The sequence below is a fragment of the Corvus hawaiiensis genome, chromosome 3 (assembly GCF_020740725.1).
Source record: "Corvus hawaiiensis isolate bCorHaw1 chromosome 3, bCorHaw1.pri.cur, whole genome shotgun sequence".
In the NCBI taxonomy this organism is placed as follows: Eukaryota; Metazoa; Chordata; class Aves; order Passeriformes; family Corvidae; genus Corvus; species Corvus hawaiiensis.
The window spans coordinates 60822789-60844685 of record NC_063215.1 but is presented as its reverse complement, the minus strand read 5'-3'; the positions used below and the strand labels follow the sequence as shown (position 1 = coordinate 60844685).

General features: G+C 40.7%; 1 protein-coding gene across 2 annotated transcripts; it reads right to left on the bottom strand.

The window, feature by feature from the left end:
* Nucleotides 1-2110: 2110 nt before the first annotated feature.
* Nucleotides 2111-9136, bottom strand: LOC125324000 (vasoactive intestinal peptide). Of its 2 annotated transcripts, XM_048299452.1 has the most exons (7): nt 8943-9136; nt 8390-8511; nt 6741-6881; nt 6251-6355; nt 4646-4765; nt 3881-3989; nt 2111-2399 (listed from the first exon to the last, which is right to left on the bottom strand). In XM_048299452.1, exons 2-7 carry the CDS (start codon nt 8500-8502, stop codon nt 2391-2393), a joined length of 597 nt encoding a protein of 198 aa, XP_048155409.1. In that variant the 5' UTR covers nt 8503-8511; nt 8943-9136; the 3' UTR covers nt 2111-2390. The 2 variants fall into 2 exon arrangements, with proteins under 2 accessions (XP_048155409.1, XP_048155410.1); XM_048299453.1 differs by lacking the exon at nt 6251-6355 and having other exon boundaries at nt 8943-9110.
* Between the last annotated feature and the right edge of the window lie 12761 nt (nt 9137-21897).

Genomic DNA, 21897 nt, shown 5'->3' with positions numbered 1-21897 from the left:
GTGTATTGAGTCACTGGCAGGATGAAAACTTGTGTCATTCAGTGAAATGTTACAATTTCTCTTCAATTTTATCATTTAACCTTACTGTGACCACCTGCCCATCGAGTTGAGGTGAACAATGTTACGTCTTCCACAATTAAATCCTCTCAATGTATTAACTGGCCTGTAAATCTCCTATGGAAAACAAAGGTTGCTATCACATGTTAAAAGTCATCCTTTAGCACAAATACCAAGTCAAATATATTATTCTGGATGTTAGTGTCTTTCCTGTCAGTGCTAGGTTTTGCTACAATGTACACAAAATTTAGTATGCATTTTAGGCTGTCTCTATTTGCTAACGCTCAGGGGAAGCTACCACAGTATTATTTGAGTTATTACAATGTGTGTGTGTGTGTGTGTGAATATATATGTGATTTCCTAATAAGTGTCCCTACATTTTTCTCCATCTTCACGTAACAGAGAAAATACATGTTCCAAATTCTGCAGTTTTCTATGGAGAACAAAATATCGGGAGTATCAGGAAGATAATACATTAGACATGGAAGACAAGTTCTTCCATTGGATGCCTTATTGATAAACTGGAAACAAACAGAAAAAAAATTACAAGAAACATGTAGAAAAAAAAAATCTGGAATTGTGTAGTTAAAAGTTTGATCCCTCCAATTTTTGTTACTTTAAATTGAGTGAATGACATACACTAAAAAGAAAAAAGATCTGTGTATATAAAGGCCATATGCAGCTTTGCATCTGGTTGGTTTTTTCACTTATTTTTTTAATGATTACATCTCACAGAAATACTAACATAGTTCAAACTACACTGAAGAAAATTTCTAAGTACTATATCATCAGTTTTTTAGTATCCTTCAAGTATTTACAAAGACATTTTTTCTTTCAAGTGTTCATATGATAGGAAATGGGGGTGGAAAACCACTTTTCAAGAGAAGATTTTGAAATCATGTCTTTTGTGAAAATATAACTTTTGTGAGACATTCATTGGCTTAGGCTAAAATAGATTCTGTCAAGGCTAGATAGAAATAGCAATATTAGCACCTGATCTGTGAAAGCTGGTTTTCTTTTGACATACAGTTGCCAATATTCAAAAAAATTGCAAATCAGAGGGCTACATATTTATGAGAACTAGTCTCCATAAATCTCAGATTTTACCATGTTAGAAGTTTCTTTCTAAATGAGAACAGTAAACTTGTAAGTGAAACTTGCAAATCAGTTTTATCACTATGTGTGCATATGTATGATTTATAAATATTCTTGAAATTCCAAATTGAGCTTGTAAGTAGGTCTGATAAGTTTTTCTACTTTCTACATCAATGCTGTAAATCTAACAGCTGCAAAGTTCCAGTTCCATAGTCATCTACAGTAATAGAAAGCTACAGAAAAGGGGACTGGATGTTTATTTACTTGACCTTCTAAAATGGTATAGCATAAATCAGTTAAAAATGTTATCTTCCCCTATTACTGTAGTAGAGACAGCACTTACTGGGACCTCTGCTGTTCCAGGTAGCTGTAGCACTGATTCAAACCACTAATATTTTGCCATGATAATAAAATGATTTATTGTCTGAATATTCTGTAAATTACATTCATTCTGAAAAAATAGTAAACTGTCTTCAGATCTATTTTATATATAAGCAATAGTTTCATCATCAAAGCTACAGACAATTAAATGTAGAATAATTTATGACTTTAGGCATCAAACAAGTCAAGGGATTGCATTCCTTTAGCACTTTGTCAGCTCCAGAGCATCTAAAACACAACTGAAAATAAAGGAGACGTTTCTGGTGTTACTATAATTTTTATGTTGTGAAATATTAAAAATGTGAACCGGAAGGAAAGAACTTTTAATTCTTTTTCAGTTTTTCTAGTTACTTGGTAAACTGCTAGAAAAGCGTTCCCTTTTGCTTGGCAATAAGCTTCAGAGATCTTTGTAAAGCAATTTTACACACTTTGCACGTTCTTCTCCTCATGTTTTTACACGTTCTTTGTGAGGCTATCTGGAAATGTTTCCTTATAATTACATATGTTTGACTGAAGTTGTATCACACCTAATATAAGCCAATTAATTAGTCATGATGGGCTCTTTTCAGCTGCACACTCATTTTCAAATGAATTTATTGAAGTAAAGGATTTACAGCATATGGACTCACAGACTTCTCATGAGTTAAACTGGCATCCATATGTACAGCTTTCAGTAGAGAACTCTAGAGTAATATTTACAATGTAAATATCAACTTTTATTACATAAGAAACAAATATATCACAACTTTCACTTCACAACATATTTGTTCTGGTTTGATGACTAAAGTCATCTCTTTGAAATACTATGTGGAACTCAAAAATAGCTTGTTCTTGTCATAGACTTTACCAGGTGTCCTTCAGAGGTCCTGAAAAGCAAAGGAGAAATGTGCTTTAGAAGTCAGTTTTTTAAGCATTTGCATCATGAGGTGTACAAAGGCAGACAGCTGGCAATAAATAACACTTGATATAAAACAATTGCTGTGCTTGGGACAGACAGGCTGAGATGCGGCTGCTCACAGGAGTTTGGTGGGCATTACAGTCAGATAAGACTGTAGGATGAGAAAAGAAAGGTTGAGTGACTAGAGAAAAATGTTACTGCAGATTAGCCTACAGGGCAGAACTGCTCACTGAAATAATCTTGTATCCTTGAAATGGATACACAATTTCAGGTTGCTCATTCCACACTACATTAGCAACTGGGCACTGCAATAAAACGACAAGTAACAGTCAATACTGATTCACCTACAGGCACACCTGCCTCATCAGTAAAGTCACTAAAAAAAGGAAAGGACTGAAAATGTCTCCAGGAAAATATCTGCGACCTGCTGCACCACTACTCTTTCTCCCTTAGTCAATGCCAGAATAGTAATCTTGTCCAGAAAGAACATTTCTTTCCAGAATCACGTTGCTTACGAATTGTTTAATTCCTCAAGGCATAAGCAGTTTATGTCCTTTCTAACCTTTGGGAACTTTAGAGGAAGCGCCACATTTGTGGAAAGGAAAAAAACATTTTCTCATTTTATATCAGTCTTGAAAGGAAACAACTTTTTTGGGGGGCAGGGGGGTGGGTGTTTGGGGATGATACAAGAAAAGACATTTCTCCAAATTTTATCTTCAAGAATAGCCTTTTAATCTTTTTTCTTACTTGTGTTTTGAGACACAGCTGAATGCCAAAAACTATCCTATCATCAATTCCATAACACACTTTGAAGAATACCAAATTCACTTCTACCTTACACTTTCAATGTTATGTTCCTTCAAGTGTTGATGTAGAAGGGTTTACATTTCAGTAAAACAAAGAAAAATAATTGTGAATGACTTTAGAAAGAATAGTAGTAGCTAAATGGAAAACAGGAACTTCAAGATTTGCATGTTGTGCTTTCTTAATGCATAAGGTTCATGTTGCTGATGTCCTTAGTTCTAGGGGCAACTCCTTCCTAATGAAAAAGATGTTAAATAAAATCTGTGGCATTCTTTTTAATTAAAAGAAATATCCTCAAGTTTGTTCTCTGAAGAAATAATGATCCTTGTAATTAAAAATGAGTCAGTTCTGGTTTTATGCTGCAGTGCACACTTGTTGAAACACCCAAGTGAGTTAGGTGCATTATTAATAGTGCCATTTAATTAGGAATTTTCAATAGCAGCAATCATGGGAAAACTTAAAGCTTATTATTAAAATTATTATTTTATTCAGACACAATCTCTGTAGAAACATCAAGCTTTTCATGGAAATCACTCCCTTTCCTAGAGGATTCCGATTTTCTGGTAGGCCATACTTCATGTACAATTAATCTCTTTTTATGGGTCAAGTCAAATAACAGCAAGAGGGAAGAAAATCTTGGCATACCAGTGGGAGGTGGCTCAGCAGCTCATCTACGGAATCGTAGTTTTCTGAAAAGGATGGTTCAAGAAGTTCTGCTTCATCTCGAAGTTTAGCAGGGTTTAGCTCTTCCTGGCTGTTGTGGATCAGAAACAATTTTATTGCTCTCAGAAGAAAAAGCAAAGAAAGCAAAGCCTTCTTCTAACCGTAGCTTCTGCACATTTTCTTACACTTACACCCAAAGTGTTATAGAACATATGAAATAGCATGTTTAATGAATAATGAGACATGATATTTAAAAGCAGTTGTCTAAATGAGTGAATATGCAAATGGAATACAAAGGTCTACAAAAATGTATGCTGGCACTTCTCACCTACACCGATTAGGGCATATAGTCCTTCAGGGACTTCTAAATTTTCATTTAATATGTTTACAGAGAGGCAAATTTTCAACAAATTTCTTTATAAAATTGTTGTTCATGTTCCATAGCTCAGTGGATTTTTTCCTTGAGAAGATTTTTTTATAAATAAAAACAATGTAAGAATCTATCGGAAGTTTTTTAAAATTGCCAGATGCCATCTCCTCTTTATTCTTTCATTCTAATCTCATTGTGGTGTCTGTTCCAAGAAAATGTTGTCTGTATTTGAAAACCATGCTATAAATTATGCTATCGAGTCATTAATGTTCAGTGCCTTTTGCTTGTCTTTTCTGTATACGTACGTGGATGTAAACCTTTTCTGTCTTAATACCATAAAAGTATGGAAACAATACATATTTTCTTTCTTGTAGTACCTTCTTTTTCCAGTTAAAACTGAGTTTAAGTATTTCTTCACAGCCATCTGCTTTCGAAAGCGGCTGTAATTGTCAGTGAAGACAGCATCAGAGTGGCGCTTGACAGGACTGTCCTGGGAGCTGGCAATACAACAATTACAAAGGAAAAATTAAGAGACAATATCTGTTTAAAAGAAGATACCATTAAATGAGTGAAATAAGCTTTATGATGTTGGTTAGCCTAATAAAAGCAAATCTCCATTTCAGTTTTCATTTTGCCATCTATGACTTTAGATCCTTCCTCTGTTGAAAAGAAGCCACTGCTTCTATTGCTTACTATGTATTTTAAAAATAAGGATCAAATTCCAAAGTCTTCTGGGACACACCTTCCACTGATTGTTTTCTCAATTTTCCCATGGCCTATGCAATTAGGATACATTGTCAAAGATTTCTAGATTTCTTATCCCAGGAGTTCTGCAAAATCGAGTGGTTAAGTGTGGATTTCATGACTCTCTCCTGTCTGTACTCACACCCCAGCTTGCACCTTTTAATAAACAGATTATATCCTAATTTCTATCATTTGTGTGAATATATTTCAGTACAATGCCAAGGTTTAAGTCTGGTTTAAGTCTCAATAAGTTCTCAAAGGACCTCATCATTGTTCTTATTGAACTCAGTAGAGTTGGAGTCTACCGCAGAGGAAAGTCAGAGTGCAGCATCACACAAGTAGCTATAAATGCTTGTCCTAAGGTTTCAGAAGACAAAACACACCTTGTGAAAACCAAACCTGGAGACCTTTTCTCCGTGCACGATCTTGGGAAATGTCAGGATGTTCTGTTTTAAATGGTCTCTGTTAGGTCATAGCATATAAGAAACTGGAACTGTATGCTCTGGAACAAAGGCAGCATTGACATAAATGGAGGGCTAATTTTTACTCAGCTTTTGAGTGTATGAAGTGGGTACTCAGTGGTATCATCACAGCGGCTCATCAGTTTCTGCTTACGGATTTGAAAAGAAGAAAAGTATACAGTAATCCTACCCAGCACCCTGTGCCCCTTAGTTTATTAATGTACTGGTCTGCAAGTTGCATCCAGACCCCTTGTCTATGAATTTGCTTCATTCTTTTTTGAATCCTTCTGCAGTACAGATTGCACAAACATCTGTCAACATGTTCTACAGCAGGAAAAAACTATTCCTTTACATTTTCACTATAAGCCAATCATTTCTTGATTTCATTGTGCATTTCCCTGTTGTTAAGTACTGAGTAACCAATCATTTTTTATTTACTTTTGCCACTCATCTGCCAAGCTAGTAAAAACACTGCCAGAAAAAAAGAATTAGCAAATTGGCATGATAAACATTCTAATATTTCCAGTATACGTTATCCATGTTTTGTGCAGTGTCTGTTGCTCTACCTCTCACAGCTGTGTCAGGAATAAATAGTAACATACTTATTTAGTAATATCACTAAATACTTATATAGGATTTTCAGCTTCCCCATAATTATATAAGCTTCTCTTTCATTATCTCTAAATCACAAAAGGAGAACTTGGATACAGAAGGGTAAAAAAAGTGCTAATAAAGCCAGCTAGGAAAAAAATCTACCTAATGTAAGTGTCACCTCACCTAACTCGTTTTCTAATAAGCGAATGCAGATATCTCTTCACAGCAAGTTTAGCCAAAAGATGGCTGTAGACACTGGTGAAAATTCCATCAGCATGCCTTGCATTTCTGAAATGGACAATAAATAAACTCTACAATACAGCCTGGGTTCATATAATTTTGATAATGTTCATTTTGTAAACATACTGCTTTTTTTTAATTTATCTATTGTACATATTAAATTAAACCAATTTCATAAAATAACTTCCAGATTTTCACAATGTACTTTTTAGTCCTTCCTGGAAAGTGAAGGCATTCATCATGCCAGAATGGCAATACAATCAACATCTCTGCCAACATCCCTACTGCTACCAGTGTTCAAGCAATGGCTGTGGGATTTTCTTCTGTAATTGAGTCTTCCTTTCCTAATTCTCAGTTTGAAAATGTGAATGATTTTTTGGCAGACATCAAGTAGTCCATCATCTTTTGTATTTATGATAATAAAGAAACTCACCTATCAATAATTCTGGACAGATCAAAATAGAATTTCTCATTTTCAGGTAATGTGTTCTGCAAAATATCTGATTCTGACTTTAATGACCCACGGGCATGGTCAGGTTCACTGGCTCCATCAAATGGCATTCTGTTTCCCAATCTGTTGGAGAAAGAAACCATGTAAAGTACAGCTAGCTGAGGACGTGCGACACTTTACTGCAGCTAACATTCTGGTTTGTGTCAAAATGCACATCTACCTACTTTAATCTGTAAGGCATTTTAAAAAAAGCTGGATAAAACAAAAATCACTTTCAGGTAGAATCCATGCTTAATTGTAGACTAATTTACATAACAGATCCTTCTCTCAAATGCATATTTCCTAGATAAATGTTCTCATTGAATACAATTTATTCCAGTATATAATGTATGACTGTCACAGCACAAGTGACAACCATGAAGCTTTTCCTAACAACTATATTTTGTATAAATGATGGATGGAATTAACAGCCTCTACCCAAGCAAAGTGAAAACTGTTCCTGTGATGTATTTACCTCCCAGTCAAGATTTAAGATGTGCTTTGAAATGCAGAGTGAAACAGTTCTTAGGCCTTCTCCAAAGAAAGCAAATATACCAAGAACTTCAAACTAAATGCAAAGTGCAGTCATATATCTCTACATGTTTTTATTCTCTCATGTTAGAGGCTAAAAAACGTTTACATTTAATCTCTTAAAACGTATTATGGCAATTGCTCTGTATAAACTGATGTACAGTTATTTCACATTTTTGTAAACTGCGATTTCTTATGGTGTGTCATTTTATCGAGGGGAGTCTGACTCCATAACAGTGGTTTGGCATCATTCCTTCTGGCTGCTCTTATGTTCTGTGGCAGACAAGAGGCTCCCATCGCTGTAGGAAACCCCTGTGTGTGATGACACACAAAAATCACACACTAAAACTGAGATAGACTACTGCCCTTGTAATTTTAGTCACGGTTAGAACTGCTTATGTATCTGACCCATGTAAGTCTTTTGTCTAGCAAAAAAAAAGGTGCAAAGTTGCTGTGTAAAATGAACCAGCTCAAGTCACACCGCTTGGAAGTCAGTCACTGTGCTGTTTTGCTGTTCTGTTTTTCATCGGTCCTTCTACACTTTATGTTCCTCTTACCTAGATGCAAACCGTACCGTTCTGCCATCTGATTTAATTTAGCTGGACCACTAATAGCAACTTCAACCAGCCGAAGCACGCAGCGGTACAAAAACTACGCTCCGCACTGTTCCCATGGACCCGCTCACGTCCCAGGGCTCGCCGCGACCCCCATCCCGTCCGCCCCACGCACACGCCGCGGTCACCACGCCCCAGCCCGCGGGGCAGCGCTGCTGCAGCCGCCTCGGGAGCTGCGAGCGTGTCCCGGCGGCTGCTGCCCGGTAGGTGCGGCCGGCACCGGCCGGGTCAGGCCTGACCGCAGCCTCGCCGCGGGCACCCCGCGCACCGCCGATACCGGGCAAAGACCCCGACGGGAAGCGCCGCACTGCGCGCTCCTTGGGAGGGCGCAGCGGAGTACTGGCGCTTCTCACAGCCCCTTCTGCCTCCGGCCGAGGCTGGGCAGGCCCCTGCGGGCCGGAGAGGCGCGGAGCAGAGCTCGGAGAGCGGAGCGGAGCGCGGCCTTACCGCGGCACGGGAGGGAAGGCGGCGCCCCGCGGGGGCAGCGCCCGCGCCCGCCAGCAGAGGGCGCTGAGGAGGGCGAGGGCGAGGAGGAGCGGGGAGGCGCCGCGGTGCTCCATGGCCGCCACCTGTGGAGGGAAGAGCGCAGCCGTCACCCACCGCCCCGGCCCGCCTGCGCCCCTCGGGGCTTCGCCCCGGGCCGCCGAGCCACTGCCCCGGCCCCGCTCCCAATCGCGGTCCCTGTCCCGAGAGACGCCACCGGCCAGCAGGGTCGCGATGGCGGGGGAGCTGCCCGCGGCCAGGGAGAGCTGGCACCCTCAAAGGTGAGCCCCGGCCCGGTGCAAGGGGCAGCGGTGCCAGGGGCTCAGCCACTTAAGCGGTAACAAGGGAGGGTCCCGCCCCGGCTGCCCTGGGCTTTCAGAACCTCTCCCCACTCCCCGACAGCCGGGACGCCTTCCCCGCAGGTCCGGGGGGGAGAAGAGGAGCGGGGGTACGGGACGGGGACATCCTCTCTCATCCGCTGTCAAGTTGCCGCTGTGGCGGGGAGAAAGTTACTCACGGAGCCGCGAGTCCGTCGGTGGGTCTGGCTGGGCGGACGCGGAGCGGTGCTGGGGGAGTGAGCCCTGGTCCGCTGCTCTGCTGCCGGGGCGGCGGCAGAGGGTGAGGAAGATGAAGAGGAGGGCTCCGTCTCGCCGCACGCTCTGAGCTGCCCGCCGCGCCGCCGCGTTTTATAGCGTTTACACGTTTCTGCTTCCGAAGGAGCAATCACGTTACTGGAGAGACGTCACCCTTCCCAAGGGGACGGTCGCTTTGCTCAGGACAGTCAGAGACTTATATTTAACTCATGAGCAGTCGCGTACCTCTTCCCTCTTCACCTCATCCCCTCCGGCCATTATTTGATTTATGTTAATGACATAGTTTTGCGGGGACCGGAGCCCCGTCGGAGGGGTGATTCCGCCTCGCCGGGAGAGCAGGCGGCCGTCGGGGTCCGCGGGGGCACGCCACACCGCGCATCCCTGCCCACAGCCGGGATAGCCGGAACGAAGGGGGCTGCACTCCCCGGGCCCTCCGCTCCCCCACCCCCTCCCCCGGCCCCCATTCTCCCAACCCCCGGGCTTTCCTAAGGAGCCCGCTTTCCCGCCCCGGGGTTGCTCCTTTCCCTAGCTCTTCGGCAGTGTTTCCATGCTAAACTGGTCCCTCTCCGTCCCTGGCACATGCGAGTCCCTGACGGGGGTTCCCGCCCGGGGTGCGGAGGGAGTTGGTCTGAAAAACAAAATTTTCCTGCGGGTCTTAGTTTGATTTTAGCAGGTGTCGGGGTGTTTTCTACTCTTCGCTATTTTGTTTAAACTGCGTGCGTGTTCGTGGAAAACGGATTATCCCCCACATCCAAGCACCGCTTGGTGCAGCCAAGCACGATGGGTGCTTCCGCGGATCCCAGCGCCGGCACGCGCAACACGGGCGCGCAGGGAGAGTGGCTGGAGCAGGAGGGGGATCAGCTCTTCCTTCTAATGTGTCTTAAGCCCAAACCTCGGGGATGCCACAGCAAGGGAGAATCACTTTCAAGCCTTTGATTTTTCCCCTTCGAATTTTCCCTGCCTCAGAGAGATCTGTGGGCAGCAGGGAAAGAAATACAGGGGAAGTGGGCGTGGGACCCGCTGGCGGGCCGGCAGGACAGGGCTGATCAAGCAAGCACCTCTTCAGTGTCGCACTGTGTCTTCTCTTTCAGGTGCCTGCCCTGAAATATTTGCCAAATAGTCGCAGAAGAATTTCAGCTGTAAAGGTCATTATCCTCTTTTATTTTTTCTTTTTTTCCTTTTTTTTTTCCTTGAGCTTTTGTGCCTCTAATCCTCCTACTCAATCAGTAACGATTGTACCAAATCCATACAGACGATTTCACCATTTCTTCTTACTTCTAATAAGTTTTTCTGTTTCATGTTTCACTAAAGGTTAGGCAGGCTCAATGCCGAAGATTCTGCGATGCTTAATCACATTTTCTAATTCAGTTATATAAAGAATAAGTGAATTAGATTTAAAATGCCTGGAAATTTGTTTCTCGGATGACAGCTGTGACTAAAACCAGAGTTCCTGCAGTAGTCTAATTTCAGGAAATTTTCCCCTTGTTACTACATAACTGGGGGTCGAAGAAGCTATTCTGCTCCGGAATGGCGGGATGAGCATCAATGGCACCGTATTCCCCTCACCTCAGAAACATCCCAGCTAGGGCGCATAGGCGTTGTGCCGTATGCACGACCTGGGGAAGTGCCGTGGACTTCATTCAACTACTTGAAAGAGGAGAGAGGAAGGAGAAAGCCGTCTCCTGGGTGGTGTAGGGCCGCGTGGCCGGGGCACTGCGAAGCCTGCGGTTGCCCAGTCTCCTGGCCTGGAGCGGCGAGTGGCGAGGGGAGGCGGCACTCGAGACCCCGCGGGCAGGGCGGGTTCGAGGGGGCCGCGGCTGCCCGCGCTCCCGCTCCTCAGTCCAGGTTCCCAGCCCCTCTCCTGTTCCTCAGTCCCGCTCCCGCCGAGGGCGCCGCTGCGGGAAAAGCCGAACGCTGCTGGCAGCAGGAAGCGGAGAAGAAAGAAGTTTCCTTCTAGCGCTAGCACGCCTGAGTTAGCGCAGCCTGTAGAGGGGGTCTCGCAGGAGTCCTGCGGACCGCGGTCCCTGGAAGGGAGGAGGGGAGCAGGCAATTCAGTCTAAGGGATATGTGAAAAACAAGTCTGCTGCCAGTTACTATGTATGTGCAGTATGGGTGGCTGCGTGCTCTGAGGAGATGTGTATAGTCTCCACTGCCTAAAAATTAGAGAACCACTGGCAAATCAGTGCTTTTTTACCATACTGTCCCATTTGGTGCTGTGAGGTACCACACTGCACCCTTCCATAGCGTACCTGGTGAATCTGGTTTGCTGTAACTTTGTTCCCCTTCTTTGCAGGTAGTACACTAGGTTAGACAACACTGTGTCAGGCTGGGTTAAATGGCCTCAGAACCTCCTTAAGGATGACAGTATTGATAAAGAAACCTCTCTAGAGCCCCCTTAATGGTGTGAGAAATCTCTAGTGCATCTAGTCTTACAATACCATCTATTTTCCCTATTCTATAGACAAGAAACTAAGTCATGGGGAGATCAAGTGGTTCCTCTTGTTTAGTCAGGAAATCTCCAGTGGTGCTTTGAATGGACTCCAAAAGTCCAAAACACTCTTTAGTTGCACTAACAATTGTCTGCATTTCCTTTAAGCACCCTGTTACAACCCACCATCTCCTCCTCTTGCAGATAAATTGAAGAAGAGATTCCACCTCCCCCTTTCTCCTTAGTCCTTCCTCACGCTTCTCGAGAGGATTTTCATTGAAGGAGGTTGGTTTGGGATGACTGACAATGGTTTGGGATGGCAATCCAAATTCTATCTTTTCCAATTTTTTCCCCCCGAAGCTTAAATACACTACTATTTCCACATTTGAATAAGTTTTGATAAGAGTAAGTCATTAAAAAGAAAATAATTATTTATAAACAGACAGATGGAGAAAAGACCCTTTTCCATCAATATCCTAAGTGAGATCCTCTAAGATCTAGGTAGATGAACCGTTTTTGGATGGTCACTCCCACTGTTTTCTACTGGTAAAAGCTCTGCCCTTTCAGGAAAGTGTCACTTGGGAGAAAATAGTGCTTGGGAGCTTCTCCAGGATAATAATTAAACGCAGGAAACTCCTGGGAAATCAAGTATTTTTCAGTGGTTTTTACAGGAATCCTGATGCATAGCACCATCACATTTACTGAACCTTTTATCTTCATTCTATGTGTTATCAAATATCTTTTGGCTACTCTCCATTTTTGCTTCAATTTCTTCTTTAATGTTCCACTTAATAAAACAAAAAATCAAAAAAAGTTACAATTATAAAATTGCAATATTTAGGAATGATGGAAAACCAGTTAGACAAGATGGAGCAAAGAGCAGAATTTGTCTGAAAGTTTGTCCTACCATTTGTATACAAAATTGTGTGATGTATATATAAATCAAGTATTACCTAAAATAGCTAAATCATCTGGGGTAAGAAATTTGGGAGTTCTTAGGGTTGTTAGTTAGATTTGATTACTATTTTTAGCATGTAAAACTATTATGAAATTGACATGCTAAAAATCTCTTAAAGCCAAATCCTTAGATGAGAGGAATCTGCTTAGTTCCATGAAGGACCTGCTTAGCATTTACCAAATTTATCATGTAATTGTATTTGAAAAAGAGAATTGCATCAGAAATAGAATTAACATTTTGTTTGGCAAAAAAAAAGAAAGATAAAAATACTAAGAGACTTTTTTGAGGACTTTCATATTCTATCAGAAAAGGAAACTTCTACTGACTCATGAGGTCTCTTATAAATCATCGGGTTAACAGAATCTCTCTTGTGCATTACAGCTCATGTTGCTGTGGATGAGTTCAGAAACTCTGCCTTTGATCCCATAGCCATATCACATTGATCCACGAGTTTTTAGAGCTTATAGAGCAGATTGATGGGGCACTACTATTCAGCAGCTAACAGAACAGCTTTTTCAACTTTCACAAAAGAGATAGCAGATGAAAATTCAAGAAACTGTATATGAAGAATAAAATATACAACTAAAAATTGATAAACTAACCTGCCCTTCTCTAATCCTTTAACGGCAGGGTTAACATATTCCCCAATATCTGCTCTCAGCATCATGTTGCATTGCTGGATCCCACTCTGCCATAAATATTTATATTCCTTGATATCACCCAGTTTGAAAAAATGGATGAAATGCTGAAAAATGAAAATGCTGAAACTTGTTCCAGCTTCACTTTCTTTGCAGCTATCTCTGAATGCTTCTCAGAAGAAATAAGGAGAAAACCATCAGTTTGTTCCTTTAGGTAAGTTTTATTTCAAAAGCACAATCCATATTCTATCATACCTTTAGCCTGAGTGAGTTCTGCAGACTCAGAAATGTGATGGCAAGCAGAATAGAACACAGACAAATATTTTTCAATTAAAAACTCATGAGTTGCCTTCTGCAACAGAAACATTAAGAAGAGTGCTTGCCTCCTCAGTTCCCAGGCTGTGGGAAGGTCACACAGATGGAACAGGGGAGCCTTCATTTCCTCTCTCACCCTTTTGGAGTCCTGCTTTCAGGTCAAAAGTGTGGATCTTCAGAGCAGAGTTATCAACTGAAGCAAACTCCTGCAACATGTAAATTATATTAACAAACATGATAACTATCTACACCACCTGAACAAGTTTCTCCTGCTCCAGGTGGTACCTTTGCATTATGATTCTGTGTGGGTTAACAATTTTCAAAACCAGTTTTCAAAATCACTGGAACGTTTGGATTATGCCCATGACTCCCAAACAGACTCCCGCCGCTTGCATCTGTGTGTCTGGGCATGTCAACAACATCCATGTTACAGACCTGCTTGGTTAGAACTTCTGAGTAGATGCAATGATGAGCAAATGGCATGCAGGAGAGCTGCTGACTCCTGTGATACTTCCAAGAGTCTTTTCCCCTTGCCTCAGATGTTATCTGGGAAAATTCCTAATGCTTCTAGTATAGTTCTGTGTTTTCATACCCCTTTACCTTTGGGGTGAAGGACACCCCAAAATGCAATCTCAGCTTCTCTCAAAAACTCCAAAGCAGTTTGGCATAGGCATTTTGTTCTCCATATGTTTGTGTTGTCTGGTATGTGTGTGGACTACTGCTTCATGTCCATCTGGTTCATGATATGCAGCTGTCCTAGAAGCATCAGTCTAACTTCCTTCTCATTCTTTAGCATGGATGTGATGTTTTTGCCATCCCCCTCTCACTATCAGACACATGTATTCTGCACTCATACCTCAGGAGGACCCGTGACTACACAAGATTTAACAGGAGCTTTAATATAACTGGTTTTCTTTCAAAGCAATTTCCTTCTAATGTTTCACCTGACTTGTTTAAAGTATTCCGTTTACCTTAAAGCCCAGAAAACCACATGGTAATCCAAAGTTTGTCAGGAAGCAGAGTAGTTTCTGATTTGGTCATATTGTATTCTTTGTTTTGAACAAGCTCTCTGAAATATGTCCTATTTCTACCAGCACAGTTATAATCTTCAAACTTCAGCAAAGGATCAGATGATTCTTTCATCACCAGGAAGTTTTCCCTCCTCCTGCAGCTCCTCCAACCCAATCCTCTTCTCTGCAAATCTAAAATAACCTCTGTGTATGACAAGGATGTGTCTGTCTTTCAGATGTCATAATATTCAGATTGAATTTGCCATTCATTTTCACCCAGCTCTTTGCTTCATGGTTTTGGATATGCAAAACTGGATTTTCTGTGGTGAACGTTTGGAAAATCACTTTCTTTTTCACCATGTTCTTACATGTGTAAATATCTCTAAGCTAATATCCAATTATCTAAACAAATACTAAGAACAATCTTTCAAATTCATGTCCTTACATTTTCCCCACGCTCTTAGGCCTGTCACCTGTCCTATATGATACCTTATGGAAGTCCTTTTGCCTCTACCTGCACAAAAGAAATGCAAACTAGAAATAACCTCCAAAATCCATTTGAATTATCTGTTAAAAGTAAAACCCATAAGGAGTGCCATAGTGGAGTTCAAAATTTAGGAGTCTGAGACCAAAACTGCCTAGGGTGCCTTATCTCACCACGATTCGCTGTTGACACTCACCTTATGTAGTCTGCAAGTTTATTGGGAGCTTGGGAAATCCAAGCTTCCTTGGGAAACTAATGTTGCTAATGACTAGGAGCACATCTGCAGATTCAGGCAAGCTGCTGAAAGTCTATTTGCCTCCTTATCTAATTCCTATACTGCAAAATCTCCCATGAAGTATGGGAGAATTTAGTCCATTTAAACATTTGTAACCATATGATAGGAATCTTTCTTGGGTTGTAATTGCAATATCTGTGCTGAAAACACTGGTATACTTCCCCAGTTTTGCATAGATTCTTCTTCCTGTGTAAAATACAAGATGCTGGTTCTAGACTGTGTGGCCAAATTCTTTTTGTCTTCCCCAGTGAATACTGCTACTATTGCACTGTCTGGAAGCTTGTGAGAGCAGACATACCATCTCAGGATATAAAAAAAACCACGTCAGTCGGGCTGGAAGGCTCATCTTAAGATGCTAATTATGCCAGGATAACTTTATCCCTTGAACTGACCTAATCATCACAAGTTCTTTATTTACCAAGCTGAAAAAAGAAACCATCTAAAAGCTAGAGCAGAAACAAGCTAAAAATGCTTCAGTCTCAAGCAATTACCACTATTGTCTTCATGGAAAAAGAGCTGAGAGAGGTTTTCTAAAACTGTCCATGTGTATAAAGGGCATAGTGTAACGTGCTGTCTCTTAGCACTACTCTAAGCCTAATGTACATTATTATGGGTGTGGAAATCTATATTCACATTTAGTTGCTGTGAAGAAGGAATATAGAAGAAAGTATCAACCTGTTTATCATCCTTAATAAATGATGTAATTTGAACTTGACTGTTTTTGATATTAGTCATGAAAGAACTTCTGTAGTGTTCATGGACAAGAGAGCTACAGTTCCAACTTAGTTTATTATTTAGTTCTACTCCACAGGTCACGAGAACAAACGATAACTCCTACATCTTGTTTAATTGGCTTCTTGGCCAATACGTCAATGACTCATTACCCTTTCCATTTTACATGAAGCACTAGGAGTGTTCCAGTGAACATGGCACCACAGTCAATATATTTTAAGTACACATGAATAGATCCAATACTAGTAAGTGTCTAAGAGATTTTAGGAAATGAAGATTATCACAAAGACAAAAGACATTAATAGGCACAGCAACACCTTTGATAGCCATCATGTGTGGTGTCACTGTGTATGTGTATAATTATATTCTGCACTTTGTTTGCATTTTTAAATGTGACGAATTACAGTGATTTCTGCAGAAACAAGTGAAACATTCAGCACCAGAATCAGCACTATTGAATATCAATATTAAAATGTTGCTAATTAGTGGACTTAAGCCATGGACCTTAGCACCTTGAAATTTGTTAAACTTTCTGCTCAAATTGTACTAAAACATGAATTCATAAATAATTAATGTATATTCGAATCTTGCTCCTGGTGATGCCGTGTCAATCGTATGGTTACATCAATAGCTGAGCAGTAAAAATAACTGTGTAACTCTTTTCCAGCATGTAACTGCAGGATTTTCAAATATTATTTCATGTACTAGATAATTATTCTGTACACTTCCAGCGGTCCAAGTCACAGGTAATTTTTTGTCTGGCCTGAGATATTATCTGGTATAATAGAAAAATTTTCCATAGATGTGGAATCACACAATGTCAAAATAGAAAATTATATCACACATGCACAACACTAGGTGTGAAAAGGACAGAAAAGGTCATCTGTTGTAGGAATTCTTCCTGATTTATTTTCAGAGATGGTCTCAGGTTGCTTCTAGGAGCTTCAGCTTGGAAAAGGGGGGAGGAACTTTCAGAATGGTTAGAAGATTATCCAAACAAGACTTCTTTGTCTATTGACATTACTCAACAACTGCTGTAATTTTGAGCACTTGGTTCAAAGACCTTTGCAGTGAAATGGTAACAGAACAATTGGCTCAAGGAGGTTTACTCTTCTTTCAGCTCTTGAAACAAATATGTTGAATAGTATAACTTGCTTTTTAAGACAAAATGTAATATAAACTGAAGCTGAATCCACACTCCTGTCTTGGCCTCTATTCCCTTAGGCACATTGCTCCATACAGAGCTGTGTGGTTCAGAAAGCTCATCCTCAGCACAACTTGTGGTTCAGGTGTCTGGGACTGCACAAGGTCATGGATCAGCCTCTCCCAGGCAGGAGCACTGGCTGCATCTCCCAACTTGACTACCACTGACTGGCTAGGAAAAACTTGTTTATTGTCAGCTTGGAGGCTGAAGACCATATTAATGTTCGGTGTAGTCATATTTTAGCTACCTGCTATGCCCAGTAAATAACTGTGCCTAGTAGTAACATTGCATGTAATTCTTCATGCAGAATTTGTGCATGCAGTAAAAGATACCCAAATAAAATTGTCTTGATAGTTAAAAGGTTACAGGGTCACTCAGAAATGCATGCCATGTACAAATTTAAGAGCATGAAAATAAGCCAGAAACTGGAGTCATTAAAAAAATTCCAGACCCCTTTTTACCTTGGCCTCTCGAAAGCTCCAGGCAAAGCTGAACCCAAAGTGACATCTCTCAGGATCTATCAAAATAATGCATTTTGTCAATTCCTCATGCTGTCTAGAGGCAGTAAAGATTACAAACAATTTTTTCACAGGCCTCTAAGAGACTGTTCTGCTGGGGACAGTTTGTCTTCAGACAGTCTTGATTATAAGCGAGATCATTGTAATGTCTGCCTCAACAGTCAGAGGAGAGACTGGCTGTCTGATGCTAGAACTGTCTTTGCTCTGCTTTGCTTTCCAAACCCACCTCTAAAATGCTCCTCCAGAAGTGATCTTTACCAGAGTGAGACTCTAGAAAAAATTCCCTTAAGTCTTTCTTGCTGTCATCCTATTTCATAGGCACCTCATCCAGAGAGATGAGATAATGCAAAGAATACCTCTGTCAAACAACAGAACTACCAAGACTCAAACAAAGCTGCAATTCTGAAGTTCCTAACCCTGCTCTGACATCTGATTCACCATGTCCTTTGTTGTCAGCCCCTCATGTGTCTCCATAAGGATGTAAAGATCACCCTTATGTCCCTACAGAACTTTTTACATGCTCAATGAGCGACTGGGCAGGTGAGATGAGCAGAGTAGTCATGTGTTTTCACAGGAAAGAAACTTTCAAGAAAGAGAAATCATTTGGCAGATGAAAATTCTGTTCTTAAATTAGCATTAAACTTGTTCTTAAACTAGAGTTATGTGCTTTATGAAATTATATTCTGATTCAACAGAGTTGTTAAATAGATGAGTAATCTCATTGCAGTCAATAACAGAGCAATATAGATTAAACTATCAGCAGTCAGCCAGAACATTTGGTAGGTTAAGGGTAGATTGTGAACAAGTTTTTGCTGGATTGAGCTTGTGTAGCAAGGCTCTCAGTTGTGTGTCTAGCATATCACATTTGCAAATCTACCCCTTAAGTACAGCAATATATAATACAGTATATTTCTTATTTTCTTTTGATTCACTGTAGGGGTTTAACCCAGCTGGCAACCAAAGCCCATTCAGACCCTCACTCACACCCCCAACAGCAGGATCAGGGAGAAAATCTGAAGGGTAAAAGGTAGAAAACTCATGGTTTGAGATAAAAACAGTTTAATAGGGAAAGCAGAAACTGCACAAAGCAAAACCGGGAATTAAACCGGGAACCACTGCTTCCCATGGGCAGGCATCCCCAGGAGAGCAGGACCCCATCACAGATAAGAGTTACTAGGGAAGACAAACGCCATCACTCCAAAAATCCCCCTTTCCTCCCCACTTTATATTCTGAACATGATACAATATGGTCTGGATTATCCCCTGGGTCAGTTTGGGCACCTGTCCTGGACGTGTCTCTTCCCAACCTCCTTTGCACCCCCAGCATCTTTGCCAGTGTTGGCAGTATGAAAGCAGAAAAGGCCTTGGCTCTGTGTAAGCCGTGCTCAGCAGTAACAAAAAACATCTCTGTTATCAGCCCTGTGTTCAGCACAAATCCAAAAAATATCCCCATGCTAGTACTGTGAAGACAATTAAGCAACCCCAGGCAAAACCAGCACAACTGTCCTGTTGTACTTTTAAATAAACAGTTATACTTGAAACTCTTTGATCACTAATGACTCAGATTTTGAGTACAACATCGAGCGCAACAAGATTGTCTGAAACATTCTTGGTTTATTTTTAAATCTTTGTAATGCCCGGCACTGGAAGCAGCTTTTAAATCACCTAGCCATTTAATGTCTTACAGGTGCTTTGAATGAAGCAGGAACATCTATTTATACCTCTGTGAACTGCGAAAATGCACTTAAAGGTATGTGATGACATCTAGCCTTCAGTACCTATAAAACGTCTGTGAGAAGGCATGCAGATGCATAAGCTTTGTTATGGATCAGGGAATGATCAGGAAAGACCATTTCAGGCGTCTTTCAGGAACACTGTCTCGATATTAAAAACACTCTTTCTTGCCTTATTTTGCAACGTCATGGTAAATCTGCCATTCTCCAATGCATTTGGATTAGTTGAATCCTGTCAATCTACACTGAGCTTTCACAGCTCTTATTTCTCTCATATATTTTTGGTTTTATTGGGAATATCTCTCTGGCCTAGAGCAGGTTCCATGTATTGGTGAAAGTGATAAAAATTTGAAAATGCTTTGGTGTATCAGAGACAGTTTAATTATTTTTTAAGCTAATACATTTCAAACATCATTTCATCATGATTACATGATGTAGAAACATATTTAATGTTCAGTTTCCTTTTCAGAAGTGATTCAATGCCTAGAAGCATTTAGAAGCTTTGAGAGATTTAATTTAGTGTATGTATAAGTACCCAAAAAATATGTTCTTGTGCATGCAGGAATTTTTATAGAAGTTTTTACAGAAGTTTTATATTACCCAAAATGATCCAAAATATCTGCATTATGAATTAATGTGTTGTGGAGTTATGAGAATTTTGCAAGGCAATTCAAAATTTTGCTAAATGATGTCTGCCACTTAGTACTGACAAAAAGGTGTCTGTATCTTTCCATGAAATTTGCCCAAGGGATTAGGGAAAGAAAAAGGGAAAAAAAAAGATCAGTCCTTTGATGCTGGCAAACTAGAGCTAGAGAGCTTATCACACACAAATCAATCAATTCCTCAAAGTGATTTTCTGCGTAAGAAAGTTCTGGCAGAACAACAAAAGAATGGGATAGAGTGAAGATTTGTGTATTTTTATCATCATGCTTACCCACAGAGAGAGCTTACTATGGAACTAAATGGAGAAGCACTAAAGGAGAAAAAAAAAATCTACAATCTCTCTAGAAAAGGTTTAAATGGAATTGTTCCCTCCTATTAAAAAAAAACAACTTTAAAAGATCACCAGAATAAAAAGTACAGAAACATGGACAGAAAATGAGACTCCTGCTTGCCTCTCCCTGTGCTCAAGCCCTAGACTAGTCAGTCTAGGGGATTCATCCTATTTCAATGTGCAATTTATCATGAGCAACTTCTCCATACATGTCAAAGAAATGCGTATCACTGCCAGCTGTGATTTGTGCTCTTCTTAAGTTGGAACAAGAGAGAAGCAGCATCCTTCCTTTGTACACATCAACATGCTGCTATAAAATAAAGTGGATTGATATGGATGCAGGTCCTACATGAACTAGACAGGGATAATTTTGCATTCCAGTGCCTTTCTGTACTGTTCCTAGTCATAGGCACATCAGACAGTTATGTCCTAAATCAGCAAATCCAATTTCCTGCTATCTCAGTCCCATCACTATGCGTAATCCCTTTCATGATTAAGCTACTCTTGTTTAAAAGAGCTCCTTGCTCTAAAATAGGGCAACTGCCCCTTCACAGCCCTCAGCACACAATCACTTGATTCTGCTGCTAAATAGATGAAAACATGTCTCTGATGCAGAATGTCTCTGGGAATGCAGACAGGAAACATGTTCACTGAAATAGCTCCTCAATCCAGTGCATGCCCATCAGGCACTGCCACAGTCATGCACTAGTGTCGTCAGAAATCTGATGGAAGCCAAAACCTTCCACAGAAGTCAAAAGCAGAAACGAGACACACAAACCAGACCCCTCCTAAGTTACTTCCTTAATCTGCAAACTGTTTGAGGGCAAAAGCACGGAGTAATGCACAGATCCCACCTGGCACTATGAGGCCAGAAATCCTTAGTGGAGTCACTGGTGTTGCAGCTGCTACAGTGTGAGGCAGTTTGTTGCTTTTTGTGCTTCAAGAGCTGCTGCCAGCGGTAGTTCACCTACTGAGTGCTGAAGTAGTTTTCTCAGAACTCTCTAGTCTAGCTGGATGAAAAGTCCTGAGTAAATTGTAGCCAATAATTATATTAGATTGAAAAAGAGATTACGATCTTGTCATCCTTTTTGGTATTCAGAAATATCCGAACAAAGTCATACAGGAACTCCAAACATTCAAACCCTTTGAAAACTTACTTTTATTAAGAGACCCAAATGAAGATACAGGTATTTTCCCTGAGTTTTAAGACTTTGTATGTTTAGTTTCTAAAGTACTATTCTCAGCATTTTGAAATTATATCAATGCTGTTTTCTTTAGTCTGCTCTGGACTTGGTAAATTTCCAATTAGTATTTTCTTTTTTTTTTTTTTTTTTTTTTTTTTTTTTTTTTTTTCTTTTCTTTTTTTTTTTTCCCAGAAGCTGTACTGCATCATAGACATCACCTAATTTTATCAAATGCTTATAGATCAGGGATCTGGCATGTGTCATTTCACCTCTGAGAGGATATTTCCAGTAAGCAGAGTTTTCAGTTTGTACTTAAGAATGGACGTTGAGATGACTCAAAAACTTCACGATAAATTACAAGTGAACTCTAAAAATGTGATTTGGTA